Raw genomic sequence first — 18,650 nt, forward strand, 5'->3', positions numbered from 1 at the left:
CTGCTGCTGCATTAACTGTCTCTGCCTGAACCTGTGTAACTCCAACTAATCATTCTGCTTCTAACTCCTTATTTGGCAACTTCACCCTTGCACACAAGACTTCTGACAGAAGAGTGGGGTGGAAAGCAGGAGACCAGTTGGTTTGAAAGCCCTCCTGGGTGGTTCTGCTGTGGTTACCTGAGATATAGCAAAGGTAGTACAAAAAGGGGCAGGGGGGCCCACAACCCTGTTCTGAGAAAGCAGGGGCTTTACAACTCTGCACTTTACATAGAATCACAGAAAGGTCTGGGTTGGAAGGGACCTCCAATGGTCATCTAGTCCAACCCCTTGTATAGGGTTAACACTCCTGGGGGAGTGACCCTGAACCTGACCCTAGGGGTCTTGGCCCCTCCTCAGGGGTGGGCCACACTCCAGGTGATGGTTAGCCCACTCCCCCCACTTCCTGCGGTATAAAAGAGGAGCACTTCCTGCTCCTCGCTCTCTTGCTCTTGTTCGTTTCTCCTCTTACCTGCGTTCATGATCACACACACACACACTGATACTGCATACCAGCCACGAGGCAGAGACACCATCACACTACTCGGGTTGTATCCATCCCTGTTTTTGTATTTTGCTGTTTTCCCTTCCTTATCCTTTGTAAACTCCCCTACCTCCAATCCCTTTTTCTAAGTTATTGTTAAACTTTTCCTTTTTTACTTCCAAATCGAGTGAGATTGATTTATTGGGGTGTCCCTACCTTTTATCTCTCTCCCTGTCTTTTGGGGAAAGGAGAGGGAGGAGGGGAGGGCACTCTATAAAGTCTATAAATTCTATAAATTGTCATTGGGTCTACCAAATTTATAAGAGTCTCTGGGAACTTGCATTTGAACCCAAGACACCCCTTTTGCAATAAGCAGGGGCATGCTCAACGAGATCAGGTTGCCTCACCATGAATACCTCCAGGGATGGGGTCCCAGCAAGTCCAGCCTATGACCTGACACCACCACTCTGACTAGACCACGTCACTAAGTGCCATATCCAATCTTTCCTTAAACACCTCCAGAGACAGCGACTCCACCACCTCCCTGTGCAGCCCATTCCAGTGTAATTACCCTTTCCATGAGGAAGTGCTTCCTAACATCCAACCTAAACATCCCCTGGCACAGCTTCAGGCCATGCCCTCTCATCTTCTCACGAGTTGCCTGGAGAAGAGCATGACCCCTACCATGTTACAACTTCTCTTTAGGCAGCTGTAGAGTGTCATAATGTTGCCCCTGAGTCTCTTCATCTCCAGGCTAAACAACCCCAGCACTCTCAGCCTCTCCTCATCAGACTTTCCCTCCAGTCCCTTCCCCAGTCTCACCGCTCTCCTCTGGACCTGCTCCGGCACCTCAGTATCTTTTCTGCAGTGAGGGACCCAGAGCTGCACACAGTGCATGAGGTGAGGCCTCCACCAGTGCTGAGCACAGGAGCAGAATTACATCCCTAGTCCTGCTGGCCACACTAGTCCTGACACAAGATGCCACTTGCCTTCCATGGCACCTGGGCACACTGCTGGCTCACGTTCAGCTGCTTTACAAGCAGCACTCCCAGGTCCCTCTCTGCCTCTGAAGATCCAGTATGTCCTATTAGACAGCCCATCTACATTAGAGCACAGAGTTTTAGGCTTTCCACACTCCTGTGAGCAGCTGTAAGCCACTTAATGGAAAACATCTGGCTCGTGAAATCCTGGCATGAAGCAGAAAGGGAGTTTAGTTTGTGTATCATTTGCTGTGTATGCCTCTTGCTTCTCGCCCCAACACCTGGCAAAACTGTGCTGGTGGCAAAAACTGCTGGATGATTTTTTGAGGTCTCTTCCAGCCCCTGACATTGTGTGACTCTATGAATAAAGCCCAAGGATTGCTGCAGCTTCAATTTCCTCTTTAAAAAGCTTCCCTTCTCCTCCATGAGGAAAGTGTCTTCTCCTGACAAATTAACAGAGCTCTTCCCCTACGCTATGACAAGCTGAAACATGAGTAATACCAGATGCACCCTGAATTGGTTACCAAATCTCTGCTGCTTTAATCAAGTCTAACAGGGCAGACTGGTGCCTGTCAGCATGGGCCTTCATCAGCCTGTGGACCCTCAGCTGCTGCCTTGAAGAACGTGACCTACTCATTAATTATGTAACACGTCCACACAATGCTGTCAAGAGCAGAGATGGGGCAACTTAGTTGAACATTTGGTCCAGGGCTGACCTCACTAGACTCACCCTCCAGGCACCACTGCTTGTAACGAAAGAGATACCCACAGCAGACAGAAACAGACATTAGACAATGCCCACACCAAGGCATCGTCTCTCAGTCAGTCTGGGAAGCTCAAGCACAGAAATCCACTGTGTGCTCTTTGGACAGCTGAATTGTCATTTCTTTTCCAGCTCCATTCACATGTTGAGTAAAACTGGAAAATTCCATTATTATGCCATAAATGTGTAACATTTGCTTTTGTTTAATGTGACATTTGAATTTGGGAAAATGTCTTTGCTCTTAAAGCCAATTATTGACTAACACTGCTAAGCACATAAGCAGCTCGTGCCCAGATCTTCTGACCTTTTTCTGTACTTCCCATTAGATTTTAACCATGACTTTGGCAGAGCTGTCGATGAGGAAGGACCTTCACCACTCCCACCACACAGTCATAAGTATGTATGCAGAAATAAACACCCAGGGGCAAAGCCACCAACAGCTTTGCAATGAGAATGAATTTGGCCTTCCACCCTAAACAGGCAGCCACCTTGTTAACACTTCTGGTTGTTGAAGAAAGCAGATTTTCAAAGAAATTGTTTCCTGTGGCATTGATCCTGGCAAATGACTCCTCATCACCTCCTATGAGCTTTCTAGACCAGGATGTTATTCAGTTCCTGCCCCACTGCTGAATCCCACCTGTAGCCAAGACAGAGTCTAAAGAAGAAGCCACACACCCCCTAGCAGATCTGTTAGCACCAGCACTACTGAAGCCTGGTTAAGAACGGGCAGTTCTCACACTTAAGAAGGGATGAGGCCTCATAAGACACCCTTGCCGTGCTGAGGGGCTTTGTGAGCCTGTAGCACAGCTGGGCTCACAATTCAGTTACGTCAACACTCTGATGTCTCATTACACAGTACAAGCTCAAGCTCCATTTTATTTCTGAGGCTTCTCTCTCCATACACAGCATGTTAGGGGCTGGAAAGGACCCCTGTCAGAGCAGGGCCACACAGTCTAACTCAGAGCACACAGGAACACATCCAGACAGGCCTGCAAAGGCTCCAGAGAAGGAGACTCCAAAGCCTCTCTGGGCAGCCTGTGCCAGTGCTCTGTGACCCTTACAGTCAAGAAGTTCCCCCTTGTGTTGAGGTGGAACCTCCTGTGCTGCAGCTTCCACCCATTGCTCCTTGACTTATCACAGGGAGCAGTGAGCAGAGCCTGTCCCACCCTTCCTGACCCCCAGCCCTCAGATATTTATAGACATTTATCAGATGCCCTCTCAGTCTTCTCTTCAGACTAAAGAGACCCTGGTTCCTCAGCATCTTCTCACTAGGCAGTGCTCCAGCCCCTTAATCACCCTTGTAGCCCTCTGCTGGACTCTCTTAAACTGAGGCAGTATTCAAGATGAGGTCTCACCAGGGCAGAGTAGAGGGGAAGGAGAACCTCCTTTGATCCACTGGGCACGCTCTTCCTAGTACACCCCAGGATCCCAGTGTCCCTCTTGGCCACAATGGCACACTGCTGTGCCGTGGACAACTTGTTACCCACCAGCACTCCTAGGTCCCACTCCATGGACTCCTTGTTGCTGCCAGCAGTTTCAAGAAACACTTGGCCAGGGGAGACAGGTGACAAGCAGGTGTACCATGTAAGTATATTTTCTGAGAAAACTAAGTTGAATTCACCATTATACATCCCAACAAATGTGCACTGTGATTGCAGGGCTAAAATATCATTTCTTGACACAAGCAGAGAGAATCTCACTCTTTGCTCTGTTTTTGTCACTTGCCTTTATCCTGCCCTATGAAACAATTTCAGTCACCAAAGTAATTGATACAGTGATGAAGTGCAAAGAAACATTTTAAGTATGAGAAACCAGATCCTTTGGTTTGCTTTAAATCTGATTTATTTACAAAAACACCAGCTAGGAAAATCTCAGCTTTCTCACTCCCTAAGGATCCACTCCAACCTCCTTCTCTTCCTTCTGCCTCATATTTCCTCTCCTCAACACAAAATGATGCTTTTCTTTAATTAAGCAAGAAAAATAATCTTAAACTTGCCTTCTGCCTGGAATTCCTCTTTATGTTTCTCCTCACTACTGCTAAAAAAATAAATCTAATATACTGAAGGCAAACACCAGCACAAGATCTTAATGTTTTTGTAACAACAACTTTGACAGAATTTGATTCCAGTCACCAAGTATGACTAATTCAGCCACAAGCTGCATATTCACTTTGTTGCTTACTCCAGGTGCGAAGCTTTGTATCCAGAACAGTTTAATGCCGCAACATGCAGCACTTAATGGAAGATATATTATTGCCACATACCCTGGTCTGCCTGCAAAACTGCATTTTGAGGCTCACTGTTTCAAAACAAGTCTTTATTCTCAGGCCCTCTGGGTCTTAAGGCACGAAATCTGAACCTCTACGTTTCACTATTAAGATCATATTTAATTGCACAGAAGCTCTGGCATTCTGGGTAAGACGTTTTCAATGAATGAACAAAGTCAGAGACTGAGAAAACTTCTGCGATACAGTACAGAAAGACAGATAGAGGAAAAAGGCAAATTAAAATAACCACCTTACCTGGAGTATCAACAGCATCTGAATTATAGAAGGTGGAACTCTGGCTCTGGAACGTGATAATGCATCTTCCAGTTTAATGTTGAGGGTAATTATATTCCTAAAGTGCAGAAGAGCCAGCTGCCGGACCGAGGGCTCCTTTCCCTTAGAAACAAAGCACGATGGATTATAAGCAGCGTACAAATGAGTGTCAAAAGCCTCTGTTAAAATTTCTTCCTCCACTTCTGAGAGATTACCAAGAATGGCAAACCAGAAGGAAAAGCAAAGGAACCAAACCAAGTACAAAGAGCAGTGCACAAGTCTGCAGAGTGCATCTGATTTGGCAGTAATGAATGCTGCAGAAAATGACCGAGTCTGGGTCTGCGTGTGAAGATGGCAAAGGGGGTGAGAGATCACACCTCAGAGCAGGACTTACTTTGTACTTTAACAGGAATGGAATATACCAATACATTGTGGGGAAAAAGAGGCAGCAGGGTGAAAAAAGGGTTGGATTCCCACCATTGCTCAGAATTTTGATTAGTGGCTTCACATTACGGTGGGAATCCTGACTCTGCCCACCTATGGATCCTCCTTTTCTGTACAGTTTGGAGACTTCACCATAAGGCAGGAGCAGAGATGAAGTTTCATACTGCATTTCAAAAGGCCTATTTTTGCAGCTCATTAATACCTTCTCACCTGAAGAATACAACGTTAGCTCTGCAGAGACTGACATTGCTTGCCTTATGAGGTGTGGCAAAAGTGCTCCTGATCCTAGCAGCTGGGCTTTTTTCTTGGTTATACACGGGCATACATACATGTTTTTTGCCTGCAGTTATGAGTGCTGCCAGCCAAATATTAACTCTTCTGGAAGGTCTGGTATTCACCCAGTATCAGCTTATCTTAATTTGGAATAATGAAGTCTGACCTGACCCCGCCCCACTGATTCCTTTTCACTTTGTTAATTATTTATACTGAAGTAAAGGCTGCCCCAAATCTGCTTCAATTGCTAATGAACACAATTTACAAGAGCATGTAAGCACCAGCAGGGCTTTCGGAAGTAACCTCAGTGTGCTGGGCACCTAGATCTATTCAAACTTTACATGGGACATGGGGCTCTTATTCCCTTTAGGTTCCTTTGAAAATTCAAGTCCATTCTGGGCCCCTCAGTTCAAGAGGGACATAGAGAGTCCAGCACAGAGCCACGAAGATGATAACGGGAATGGAACATCTGTCTTGTGAGGAGAGACTGAAAGAGCTGGGGCTCTTTAGCCTGCAGAAGAGGTGGCCAAATGTCCTGGATTTAAAATGTGTGGCACTTAAAAAACCCAAATCTCTGCTTGTGTCCCAGTAGGTTTTTAATACCAGCTTATTTCTATTTCACAAGTTCTACTGGCAAGACACGAACCAAGCAGTGTCATCACCCTGTACATTTTTAGAATTCTTTCAGGATAGAATTCTGTGTAAAGCTGCAGCTTCTCCACTGAATTCAGATTTCATGCCTGTAATTGTCTGCAGATGCTAACACTTGGACAATCATTCTAAGCATAAAATACACTTGGAAAGATGGAAGACACTTCCCAGAGTTTCCCCAGATATGTGTAGGCACCAAGCTCCCACTAAAATCTGTAGGCACCCAGAACCATGTACAGAAGGTCACTTATATCTATCAGGTACAGATGTCCTTGGGATAAACAACGCTCTGTGGCAATCACTAAAGCAGAAGATGGAGCCTTCCTCCACATCAGGGTCTTGAGAATAGGTTTTATGAGGACCAGCTGAGGGACCCGTGGTTGTTTACTTGGAAGAAAATAAGGCTGAGGGAAGAGCTTCTTACTCTTTGCCAACTACCTGAAAGGAGGTTGTAGAGATGGTTTCTTCACACAAGTCACAGCTGACAGAACAAGAGGAAATGGCATCAAGTTACACCAGGGGAGGTTTAGATTAGGTATTAGGAAACAGACATTGGGAAGAACTGGGGCAGGCTGCCCAGAGTAACAGTTAAATCAGAGTCCCTGGATGTATTTCAAAGCAATTTAGATATGGTGCTAAAGGATATGGTGTAGTAGTGGCCCCAGCAGAGACAGACAATGGTTACACTTGATGATCTTGAGGGGTTTTTCCAACCATAGTGATTCTGTGAGATTCTCTGACTACTGCTGTCTCCACTTAGAATAGCATAGAATTTTATCTTGAATGGCATAGAATTTTATCTTGGAGAGACAATTCCTTTTAAAAAAAGTGGAGATACTTCAGAGACAAAGTCACACTGCATAGACAAAGTCACACTGCAGAGAACACAGCCACACTTAGCTCACTGTGTACATACTCCAGTTTATCATTCATAACCTATTTTGACTTCTAATGTGAGCTAGCAGAAGGACCAACCATCCTCCTTGCACTCCACTTTTGTTTTCCGAGTTCCCCTTCATCGTTTTCACTCCAGCACTCCTTGCTTATGTTAGCAATAAGTAACCTATTTGCATGACATGACTATACAGAACATCTGCACTGGGAGCTTGCCCCAGGGAAAGAGAGTTAAGGATTGCATCAATCTGCTGATGAACCTGTAAGGTTTCTTTTTCCAGTTTTACAAGATTCTATAGTAACAGTGTAATTTTTCACCTGCACAGGATAGAAAATAGCCTGAAGCATGGGCAGGACATCACTGAAGAAAAAATCCCAGGTTTCAGCTAAGGTATCCAGTAGTTTCTGCCCTGCAAAACCACAAAACAAACATTTAGGCTGTCATCAGCTAACTACAAAGTCTACAACAGGCAGGAAACAATGTGAATCCATTACACACAAGATGCATCACACACCAGCTACTATTAGGAGTGTGGAACTAGTGTTCCCTTCAGTGTATACTACTCAGTATTGGTGTCTTTTCAGGTCTCTTAGTGAACTCAAGAGGCTCTGAGATGAAAGGTAACTCAAAAAACAAATGTGAAGAACCCAGGTTACCTCCTCCTCTTCTTGCAGTAATACCTACTGGACAAGACTGTGGGGGAGATGAGGAGCAGGAGAACACAGCAGGTTAAATCAGTCCTATTTAGCTTGCCCATAACCCCACTTGCATAGAAAAACTCACTCAAGACCTAGGTAAAAAAGCCAGAGGTGGTGTGGCTCTATTTTTCACTAAACTTTACATGGATGCAGTCAAAACCTGCTATGACTTGAGCTAGGCTGGTCTTTTTGGTGTTACATCCTCCTTGTCCACCCTCTCCCAGATGTAGCCACGAGGAAGCCTCCCCAGTGGAGAGTGAAGCAGCTCTGGCCAGGTTGCACTACCACACTGGACACTGAGTTCCTCACAGAACATTCTGTAAAACACAGAGGCAAGTGCAGGAGATGTGACCTACAGGTGAGGAAGTCTGGCTCAACTGCAGCATGCTGGCTTCAAAGCCCCATTCCCCAAAACAACCTGTGTGACCATGGGCAAACTTTTTAGCATGCCTGTGCCTCTAACCCAACTATGAAAGAGCATTGTCACTGCACCTCCACCAGCAGCTATCATGGACATAAACACATCAGTGACTGTGAGGCACACAGAGAAGACAATGTGACTTACCAGGAACTAAATCCAATAGCAACCCATCAATACTACCACTGGTGTCACAATCAGATACTATTCTTAGCTTGTGTACTGCAGCATTACTTAAGGCCTTAGCCGGGGAACATCTTGCCCACAATTACCACACCTGTCAGGCAGAAATTCCGCCTGAAAGCACTCGAAGCTAGCCAAGTGCCAGTCTTTACTGTGGGGCACTTGATCTCCCTGCATTTTTAAGCGTGTGACAAATAGCACCAGCGCTGGACCATCTGCAACTCCTGGATTATTCCTGGGTTGATGCCTCTAAGTGCTTTCAGTGACACATGTGCAACACCATGCCAGAGTGCAGCTGCTGACTTGTGAACCACGCCAAGGACTTCCCTTCTGCACCACCAGGCAGGAGTGCCCTCTGTCCAACACACTCACAGACCAGGCAGAAAAGGGTGTTCTTTCATGTCAAAGTTCGTCTCACATTGGTTCTAGTGAAACACAGCAAGGATCCAGGTCCAAACCTTCCTATCAGCTGCAGCAATCACAACTGACATCATCATCAAAACACCGTTGTATTATAACCTTCACATACTAGTCTCTGCAACACAGAAGTGTGTCAAAGATATAAATCTCATCTTGAAGGAGAAGCCCACGCACTCTATGCCTTGAGGGCAGAGTTTGCTTAAAAAGAGCTATAAACGCTAGCTGCCCACAAGGTGAGGTTAAGTGGAAACTAAACCCTTACAAATCTGACTCCAGATGTGGGTGCTGAACATGGGTGCTTTCCAAGTCCTGCTGCTGGGATTGCATGAAGTCAAATCACCCTGCAGAGAAAAGTGTGCCTCTACTCCTGCACACTCCTTTCACCTGCAGGCAGCTCCTTCTGTGAAGCCATGGATGTCTGCAGAGCAGCCCAAAAGGTGCAGAGTCACCGCCTTTGCCAGGCAGGCCTTTCACGGGGGCTGAGGAAGAATTCTGCGGTCTGTTGATGCCAAGGGTCTTTCACAGACAGACACATGACTTCTGTGTCCTTTCAAGAATATGTTTGGTTTACAGTCAGGCAAAGATCCTCACATTTACCATGAGCACCTGCTGGCCTACAGACAGTTAGGTCACCCCAAATGCTGATTTTACTGCAGCACAACAGCCATTTTTGTATACAATATAACAATGCATGCAGCGCTGTTCTACATGCTCACAGTGCTTCTAAAAGTTAACTGAACCTCCTGGAAGAAAACAGAAGAGTAAAAAATAGTTGTTTTCCAAAGCAAAGGGGAAAACTTTCAAAACCTCCTGCAAGACAACAGCTCTTCAACAGATGCTCTGAAGTAGTTTTTCGTTTCTTGAAAACTTCAACCCAGCAGGACAGGGAAGCTCACGTCATGGGCTGCGGGACAGTCCAGGATTGGAGGGAGGGCAGACTTACAAAGGGCACCCTGCTCAGAATGAAAGCTCTCAGACTTGGTGCTGGGTGCTCTGGGAGTTATGGGACCACTTGGCTATGGGATGGACTCTGAGGCTGTCTCTGCTGCCAGGAAACCCAAATTCCAGACTGGGAAAATCACCTCCATCATATCTCCCCAGGTAAGCTAATGGAAAGCCGTCTGTCAGAAACATCTCTGCCTCTGAATGAGACGCTTGAATTTTGGCCACTTGCCACTATCTTGACAGTGTTAGTGAGTTGACATTTCCAAGGATCAACTTGGAAAAAGCTCACCATATTTTAAACCTCAATTTAAACCTCACCATATTTTCAGGGGCATCCACAAAATGAGGCACCAAATACAAAACCAAAGAAAACTTAACGGCTTGCTGAAATTTTCCATTTGCTAAACATTCTCCTATGTCTGAGAGCTTTTTAGTGGTTGCTCATTTCAATTTCTCATCTCTGCTTTGATCTCAAACATCAGATAGTATTTTTCACTTTCAAGCTAGTAAAACCAGGAGGAAAAGAAAAAGGTTTGGACTTTGGTAGGTCTCTGCATCTAATCTGCTGATTAGGCACTTAAAAAAAACCACTTCCTTTGTGATTAACAAAGCAGCTATGAGGACCTCAAGATCTTTACAGTTTCCCTTGTGCTCTCCAAGATGCTATTTTATATAACCAAGGAATTCTGTGTTCAGCTTAGAGAGTCTGCCTAATTTTGGGGGGTATGAAATTTGTCCATATTTTGCAGCATTCAGGGCTGTTGTGTTTTCATCAGAAAGTCTGGGTCCCATGCACCATCTTAGCCTGATCAACTGTATAGTCAGTAAGGAAAGGTCACATTTAGGATACAGAGAGAGATGAAACTAATGGAAATGGTTGTCTCCAGGCTGCTGCTCAAACAGTCTCTTTAGACTAAGTGGCATTATAACTGCAGCTTTGGAGAAGGAAAGAGGCATTTCTTTAAAAGTGCCTCAAGGCTCAGCAAAGATCTTCAGACTTTTTCCACGAGCAGTTCCAGAATAATTTCACCCTCTGACATCACACAGAATCATAGAATCGTTTAGGTTGGAGAAGGCCCTTAAGATCATTAAGTCTAACTGCAAACCTAACACTGCTAAGTCCAACGCTAAACCACGTCTCTGTGTGCCACATCTACATGTCTTTTAAACACCTTCAGCGATGGTGACTCGACCACTTCACTGTTCCCTGTTCCAGTGCTTTGAAGTCCTTTCAGTGAATAAATATTTCCTAATATCCAATCTAAACCTACTCAGTGCAACATGTATGCCTGCATCTGGGACAAAAGAGCCGGTTTAACATGTAACTAAATGCCACACAATAGCCTGGAAAAGTAGACACTCAGGGCAGACCTCATTGCTGTCTACAGTTACCTGAAGGGAGGTTGTAGCCAGGTGGGGTTGGATTCTTCTGCCAGGCACCCAGCAACAGAACGAGGGGACAGTCTCAAGTTGTGCCAGGGGAGGTCTAGGCTGGATTCTAGGAGAAGTTCTTCACAGAGAGAGTGATTGGCATTGGAATGGGCTGCCCAGGGAGGTGGTGGAGTTGCTGTGCCTGGAGGTGTCCAGGAATAGATTGCATGGGGCACATAGTGTCATGGTCTGGTCGATTGGATAGGGCTGACAGGTTGGGCTGGATGAGCTTGGAGGTCTCTTCCAACCTGGTCTGTTCTATTCTATTCTAAAAGTACTTTATAAAGAATACAACTAATAAGGAAACAATTCAAACTGCAGAACAAACAATGTATTTCTGCATTTGGGTTTTGCTTTTTAAAAAGCCATAGAGAATATAACATGGAAAAACAATTATGTTTGAGCTTCTAAACTAGAGTCAAATATGAGCAGCACAGGACACAAAATGAAGGTGACCGTAAAATGATACACTGAGTGGAGGTTATCTTTGATGTTTACTTCCAGAAGGTGAGACCTTGAGAAGGTGCAGACAGACAAATGGAGCCTTGCAGCAAAAAAACAAAAAGGAGTGTCTGACCTTGATTACACAAGTCTGAATCCAGAGTAACTCTTAAAATGACCTACAGCATTAATTTGGACTTAGCCAGACACTTCAGCCAACTGGGGTCTTACTGTTTAGTTTTTTTGTTTATTGAGATATCTCGCTCAATTCGTCCATTTTTCCTTAGCACTGAGCAGGCTATAATTAAAGAAGGAAATGTCCATGCTGGAGGTAATCTTTCCTTTACTCCCTCACTGCTGCTGTAGTCAATCACCTCTCCTTGATGAAAGCCAAGACACAACAGACTGCAGGAATGAGTAGATGTGAGCTAATCCATCATCCTGGGAAGACAGTGAAAAGCATCACAATGCCTCCAGAATGCCTTTGCTGAGCCTCCCGTGACAGAAACAGAGAGCCATGCTAGAATCCAAGTTACCTTCATAAAACCGGATCTTGTCCCTTAGGATCACCATGCCTTTCGTGAGCAGCTGGTTCTGTAAATAAAACACAGACTGCCTTTACTCCGTTCTGTACTCCCCCACTGCCGTCTTGTTTCACATGCTGTTCATTCTTCTGACACTGAAGGGGGTCTTTTATTCTAATCACCAATTTTCAGGGGCCTCCTCCTACGTCCCTATTGCTGACCCTGGTCAGATGATCTCATTACCTGCTTCTGGCAGGGTAGAGCACCTGTTGTGTGTGGTACAAAGTGCTCCCCAGACTTTAAATGGCTGACCCACAAAGCATGCATCCCGTTCCAGAGAAGCAGAAAGAGTGCTGCTTCAACAGACAGTGTGTGCTTACAGCTAAATGTCTTTCCTACCAACCACACTACAATGAACTTAACTCAGGAGCTCAAGAGCTTACATTTTAAGTTAAAAAAAGAATGTCTCAAGTTCCCTGAAAAACAGCAGTGTCATGCAGAAACACAGTGACTGCACAAACCTATTCCACAGCTTGGGCCTTTGCTTGCTATCTACCCATCCATCCATCCATCCATCCATCCAATACAAATCTCATTAATCCAAAACCAACAGAATACAAAGAAGCCAAGGGGTATGTCAGATTGGTTTCAAGAGTCTCCAGATCAGCATTTAGAGTGGGTGAAATTATTTTGCTCAGTTGCATACAATGAGCAAATGCATACATTTAAAAAAAATCCCACATGCCTACCTGTAGGTATTCAGTGAAAAAGGATCCCAGTTCTGTTTTCAATAATTGCCTGTAGTAAAAACAACAAGAAAGAAGGATCTGTGTAATCAGCAAATTGTATTAGCTGTGCACTGCAATGGAACAGGGGAAGTCACCAATAGCAAACTACTGCCCTACAAGCACAGAGCCTATCTGTAATGCCTAACAGAAACAAAGGAAACAAGGTCAACGACATCAAGACTCCCAACCAGCAGATCCATGTATTGAGAAATACCTGCTGCGCTTTTAGACCATCCAGTTGCTCAAGGAAAGGAAGTGAAATTTTGACAAAAAGAGGATGCTTTTCATTCTACATCTAATACTTGTCAAAGTGCTCAAATTGTTCTCTTGCCGTGGCAGGGTTTAACTGGTGCCTGGTGTTGCACACATGGGAGAGCTCCTGATGCTGTCTGCCCATCTGTGGGTCAGTGCCAAAACCAGAGCATGTAAATAGGCTGGCGCGTTCAGCACCAACTCAGCCCTCTGCAGAAGAGCACCTGGCAGAAAGTTTAGAAAGCATCAGGAGGCAGGAGGATATTCTGTGGCTTTCATTCTGCATGTGAAACCTGTCTGGTTTTCAGCAAAATGGTCATTATCTTCAACTCGGGAGGCTCACCACAGCTCAAGTGGCATCACAAGGTTTCAGCGAAAGAGCAGGCAGGAATGTGTCAGTTTAGCTCTGCCCGTCCTAATTGCTTACAAAGAAATCTCAGAGAGAAAACCAAACTCACACAAAACCAAAACAAACCCCCAAAATAACCCCCAAAACCCCCAAAAAAACAACAAACCAAAACCCAACCAACCAAAAACAATTTCCACAGGCAGACCTCAAATTCACAAACAGAATTCAACTTGATCTGCAAGTTCAACATTTTCCCCAGCTAAAACTCACCACTTAGCTAAAAAGCTGTCTGCTACTTCAGTCTCACACTAACACACCAGATATGCTTCTCTGCACTCAGGTGGCTCTTCAGATGCATAAGTGAGAGTTCAGAGCTCATAAACATGTAGCCCCAGATGGCTTTTTAAATATGTGCAATTCTTGAGCTCTTTCAATGCCTGCCTCTGGGTAAGCACCTCAGGTTCCATGAAGAAATGAGGCAAAATCTGACTCAAAATCTGAAATTCTACTTCAATTAATCACAGAATCCCAGAATCAGCCAGGTTGGAAAACACCTCTGAGATCATCGAGTCCAACCTAAAATTAGGGTAGTTATGCCAGTTATAGATAGCCTGGTATCCTCTACCTCTTTGGGTGATGTCATTAACTAAGGGACCAAATTATTTAACTAGTAAGTGTGGGTAGCAGGGCAAGGGAGGTGATCCACTCCCTCTACTCCACACTGGTGAGACTCCACCTGGAGTACTGCACCCAGTTCTGGAGCCCCTGGTACAAGAGGGATGTGGATGTGCTGGAACATGTCCAGAAAAGGCCCACGAGGATGGTCAGAGAGCTGCAGCACCTCTGCTGTGAGGAGAGACTGAGGCAGTTGGGGCTGTTCAGTATGGAGAGGAGAAGGCTCCCAGGTGACTTTATTGTGGCCTTTCAGTATCTTAAGGAGGCCTTAAGGGGAAGGACTCTTTAGGGTGTCAGGTAGTGCTAGGACTGAGGGGAATGGAATCAAGCTAGAAATGGGTAGATTCAGACTGGACGTTAGGAAGAAATTCTCCACCGTGAGAGTGGTGAGACTCTGGAAGGGGTTGCCAAGGGAAGTGGTGGAAGCCCCATCCCTGGAGGTGTTTGAAGCCAGGCTGCATGAGGCTCTGGCCAGCTTGATCTAGTGTGAGGTGTCCCTGCCCATGGCAAGGGGATTAGAACGGAATGATCCTTGTGGTTCCTTCCAACCCTGACTAGTTCTCTGATTACACAAACGTATGTCTGATCTAAAAACTCCAACAGATCACTCATTCCATGAAGAAGTCTGTAGGATTTGGATTTGATGGTTTTAACTCCACGTGCTTCAGCACAGTCTCTTGAGATCTCCTGCAAGCTCAAAGGAGGAGCAGGTCAATCTTTAGGAGGATGAAGCACGATATCTTATTCATTTGTCCTTGAGGATACATCCATGCTGATCTCACAGCACGCTGTGGAAACACTTTAGGCACAAACGAAACAGAGGATTTGCAGAAGAAGGAGAGCTTTCAGATGCTCCTAAGCATCAAAATCCTTTTCTGCTAGAAACCTGATTAGTTGACACAAAACACAGGCAGACTTTTTGGAAGCCAGCTCAGCTCTGGCTATAGGTCTCTCGTTGCACGCTGCTGCAACATAAGGGAGAGAGCATCCCCTGAAGTGCCCTGAGACTCCATCATCAGTGGAGGACCCCCTGGCAGAGGTTAAAACCCACCTCCTTCAAAGACAGTTGAAGTCTTAAAGCATGAAGAGGACATCAAAGAGTACAAGGATGCTATTAGGCAAATTGTGGCATAGAATCATAGAATGGTTTAGGTTGGAAGGGACCTCAAAACTCAATCCAGTTCCAAACCCCTGCCACAGGGAGGGACACCTCCCATTAGAATAGGTTGCTCAAGGCCTCATCCAACTTGGCCTTGAACACCTCCAGGGAGGGAACAGCCACAACCTCTCTGGGCAACCTGTGCCAGTGTCTCACCACCCTCACTGCAAAGAACTTTGTCCTAACACCTAGTTTAAATCTCCCCTCTGCCAGTTAAAGACTATTCCTCCTCATCCTGTCATTACAAGATCTTGTCAATAGTCCCTCCCCAGCCTTCCTGTAGCCCCTTCAGATACTAGAAGGCCACTCCAAGGTCTCCCTGAAGCCTCCTTCTCTCCAGGCTGGAGAGCCCCAACTCTTGTAGCCTGTCCTCACAGCAGAGCTGTTGCAGCCCTCTGAGCATCTTCATGGCCTCCTCTGGACTCACACCAACAGTTTGATGCCCTTCTTGCATGCTCAAAGTGGAAATTCACTGTCCAAGTGGTGCCATTTTTTCTGGGTTGCAAGTGACAGCACTAAAGGCTGTTTTAACTTCAAACATGGATAGAGAAACCATTTTTTAAGTTAAAATATCATGCAAGATGCAGGTTGGAATTCTTTTATGATGAGAAAATGTATTCCCAGATCTCTTTGTGCCACTGTTCCAAGAAACCACTGATACTTTATGATGACAGATTTTGCTTAATTTTCTACTCTCTCCTCAACCTGACAGCTCTTTGAAGTTTAGTCCTGGACTCTTCACAGCCTTGATTTGAAAATATCTTTTCTGTTCATGTTTTAGGTTCTACTGCTAATTCCTGGCATTGAGAGCAGAAATACAGAACTGTGTTCTACTTATTCAATAACTAGCCCTCTGACAAAACAAAATCCCACCACATTTCCACTCTTTCTGCTACCAAGGAAATAAACAATCAGCTTGTAGTTGATTATATGCTCCGGACTGCATCACACCAAGCAGCACTGTGGCTACATTAGCATCTCTTGTTTACAGAGTAGAAGAACTGACAGCACAATTAATGTGGCTTGTTTTTTGAATCTGTAAGAATATAGACACTTCTTGCCACTTAATTAATTACAAGTGAATAGCAAGGCCCTCAGGCCACACTGGAACACTGGTGTTTGATATTCTTTGTACCCACATTAATTTAAAAAAGATCCACAACAAAACTGCATCCAAGACACTGCTTGCAAGTTTGTCTTTGTTTTTTTTCTCTTCACCTAATAAAAATCTGTTAGGTTGTCACCTGTGAGATCCTGGATAATTCAGGCTACTAAACAGCCTCATGTCCTTATGTAGACAAGAGTGCATCACGGTGGAACCAGGTAAAGATCTGGTTAGGCCTAAGGGAGATCCCTGATCAGATAGCAGAGACCTTGCTTCGAATGCATATGTTTTTGATTTTGTACTCTTATGAAGCTTGTGTATCGTCAGCATCAGGCCCTCACTGCCTGCTTAATGACTTGATAAATTCAGGTGATAACATAAATTCACATGAAATAGGCTAAAAGAGCTCCTGACTTCTGTATCTTTGCCCCTGTTGCTTTGGTTCATTCCCACACGACACTAAAATCTGTTTTGTCTGCACTGACTTGATATTCTGGCACTCAGAAAAGAGACAGCTATAAATATGTATCAGCTTTAATACAGGACATCCTGCTTCCACTGTTTCCCTTTCCTCCTTCTCCTTCCTTGATTTACAAGTGGTGTAAATAAACGCCTTGACATGACAAAAAGGGAAAAAACACTGTATGATTACTGCCATCACACATATGCAGCAGGAGAAATGCTAACCAGTAAGCACCAGTAATTGCTTGACTTTTGAATCCATTGATGCAATAAAATCATCTAGCTAGAGCCCAAGCCCAGAAGAAGTAATGTTCAGGCCGTACACCAGTGATACTCTCAGTTACTGGAGTATCTTCTCAAAACCCTACTGTACCTCATTAGCTTTAGCAGAGTTACTCAGAAGTTACTGCAATACCAAAGATGCTGAAATCACAGACTGGATTTATTTCTAGTATGGTTCTGAGTGACAGCTCCCTCTTTAAGGCCACTTTCTAATGCCAGATGAATGCAAGAAGGGTGTCAAAAGGCACTGGTGTAAATGGCTTTTATAAGGCAAATCTAGAGGAAAAGTAAATGGCACTGTACTGATTATTTAGGAAAACCTCAGTGTGTGCAAATCTGTACAGTACCATTCACTGCTCCCCTAGGCCTGGCTCCTAAGAGCTATACACAACCAGGGTTCAAGGCCTTAAGATGTGTGTTCAGAAAAGGAAGTTACACAGATTTCTTCGTCCTTATGTGACATAATATATGTGACATTCCTGAGCCAAAATGAAGGCATGCAAACATGGTGGGCAGAACCCACCTGTTCAAATATTTAAGCTTGGTCTGTGAATCAACTTGGACATTCAAGGTTTAATAATGAAAAGTAGCCTAGAATCTGCTTGGTTAAAAGTGATAAATTAAATTAACTTATTTTACTATCCTGTAATTGTTGGAAAAATTACATTTACTTTAACACTTCTACACTCAAACATTGCCCAGTGCAAATAAAGGCTAAATTGTTTCCTTTTCATTTTTGTACTTGTGAGGAAAATGAAGCATGCAGCTGAAATGCAGCAGCTTCTGGAAAGGGGTCATGGCTGGACATCTGAAGAGGCACATTTTAAAAACACCACTCTCATGCTTTGCTCTACAAACACCTTTTTTGGTTGTGTCCTCTTCGTCCTTTCACAGTTTTCTCTCGTTTTAGCTTTTTTTCTGTGAATGAAGCAAGTGGGGGACACATGAGAAGCTTCACAAAAACAAAGTCAGAGCTGTCACTGAGAGGACGGACAGCTTTTGGCAGTAAGTCAGAAGGCTGTTCAGGCCAAGCTGCAGGCCAGAGGGAAGCTCAACGCAGCAGCAGACAAGAGCCACTCTAAAAAGCCATGCTGCATCTCATGAAACGCTCACTGGTACCAGGGGTACCACTGGTACACTGCTGATACCTCGTTTACAACAGCAGCTCTCTAGCTCAGCAGTGTTCTTCCAAACAGAGCAAAATGGAGCTATCAGCTGAGATAACAAAAAAGCAGCATTATTCTTACCCTAACAAAAATAAATGTGTCTTTGCAGCAGCGGAGCTCACCACAAAACAGGAAAGAAACAGTCTATCTGTAGTCTGTTTGGCTACCTGAGACGTTGCAATGAATTCCACGTGACGACATTAGCAAGCATCGTCACGGTGCAGGGTTCATGCCCAAGTAATTCAAAGCAAAATCTGAGCACAGCTCACCAAATAACATCTGTCTAT

General features: G+C 44.8%; 1 protein-coding gene across 10 annotated transcripts in view; it reads right to left on the reverse strand.

The window, feature by feature from the left end:
• The window catches only part of PRR5 (proline rich 5), a 95,210-nt gene that overhangs the window by 11,073 nt on the left and 65,487 nt on the right, over positions 1–18,650 (reverse strand). For all 10 annotated transcript variants that reach the window (XM_064142851.1, XM_064142856.1, XM_064142852.1 and 7 more), the window contains 4 exons: positions 12,875–12,923; positions 12,138–12,195; positions 7,383–7,474; positions 4,785–4,925 (listed from right to left, as the gene is read on the reverse strand). In XM_064142851.1, coding sequence (XP_063998921.1) covers positions 4,785–4,925; positions 7,383–7,474; positions 12,138–12,195; positions 12,875–12,923 — 340 coding nt within the window. The remainder of the gene's footprint in view (positions 1–4,784; positions 4,926–7,382; positions 7,475–12,137; positions 12,196–12,874; positions 12,924–18,650) is intronic.

The sequence above is a fragment of the Pogoniulus pusillus genome, chromosome 4 (genome assembly GCF_015220805.1).
Source record: "Pogoniulus pusillus isolate bPogPus1 chromosome 4, bPogPus1.pri, whole genome shotgun sequence".
NCBI classification, from domain to species: domain Eukaryota; kingdom Metazoa; phylum Chordata; class Aves; order Piciformes; family Lybiidae; genus Pogoniulus; species Pogoniulus pusillus.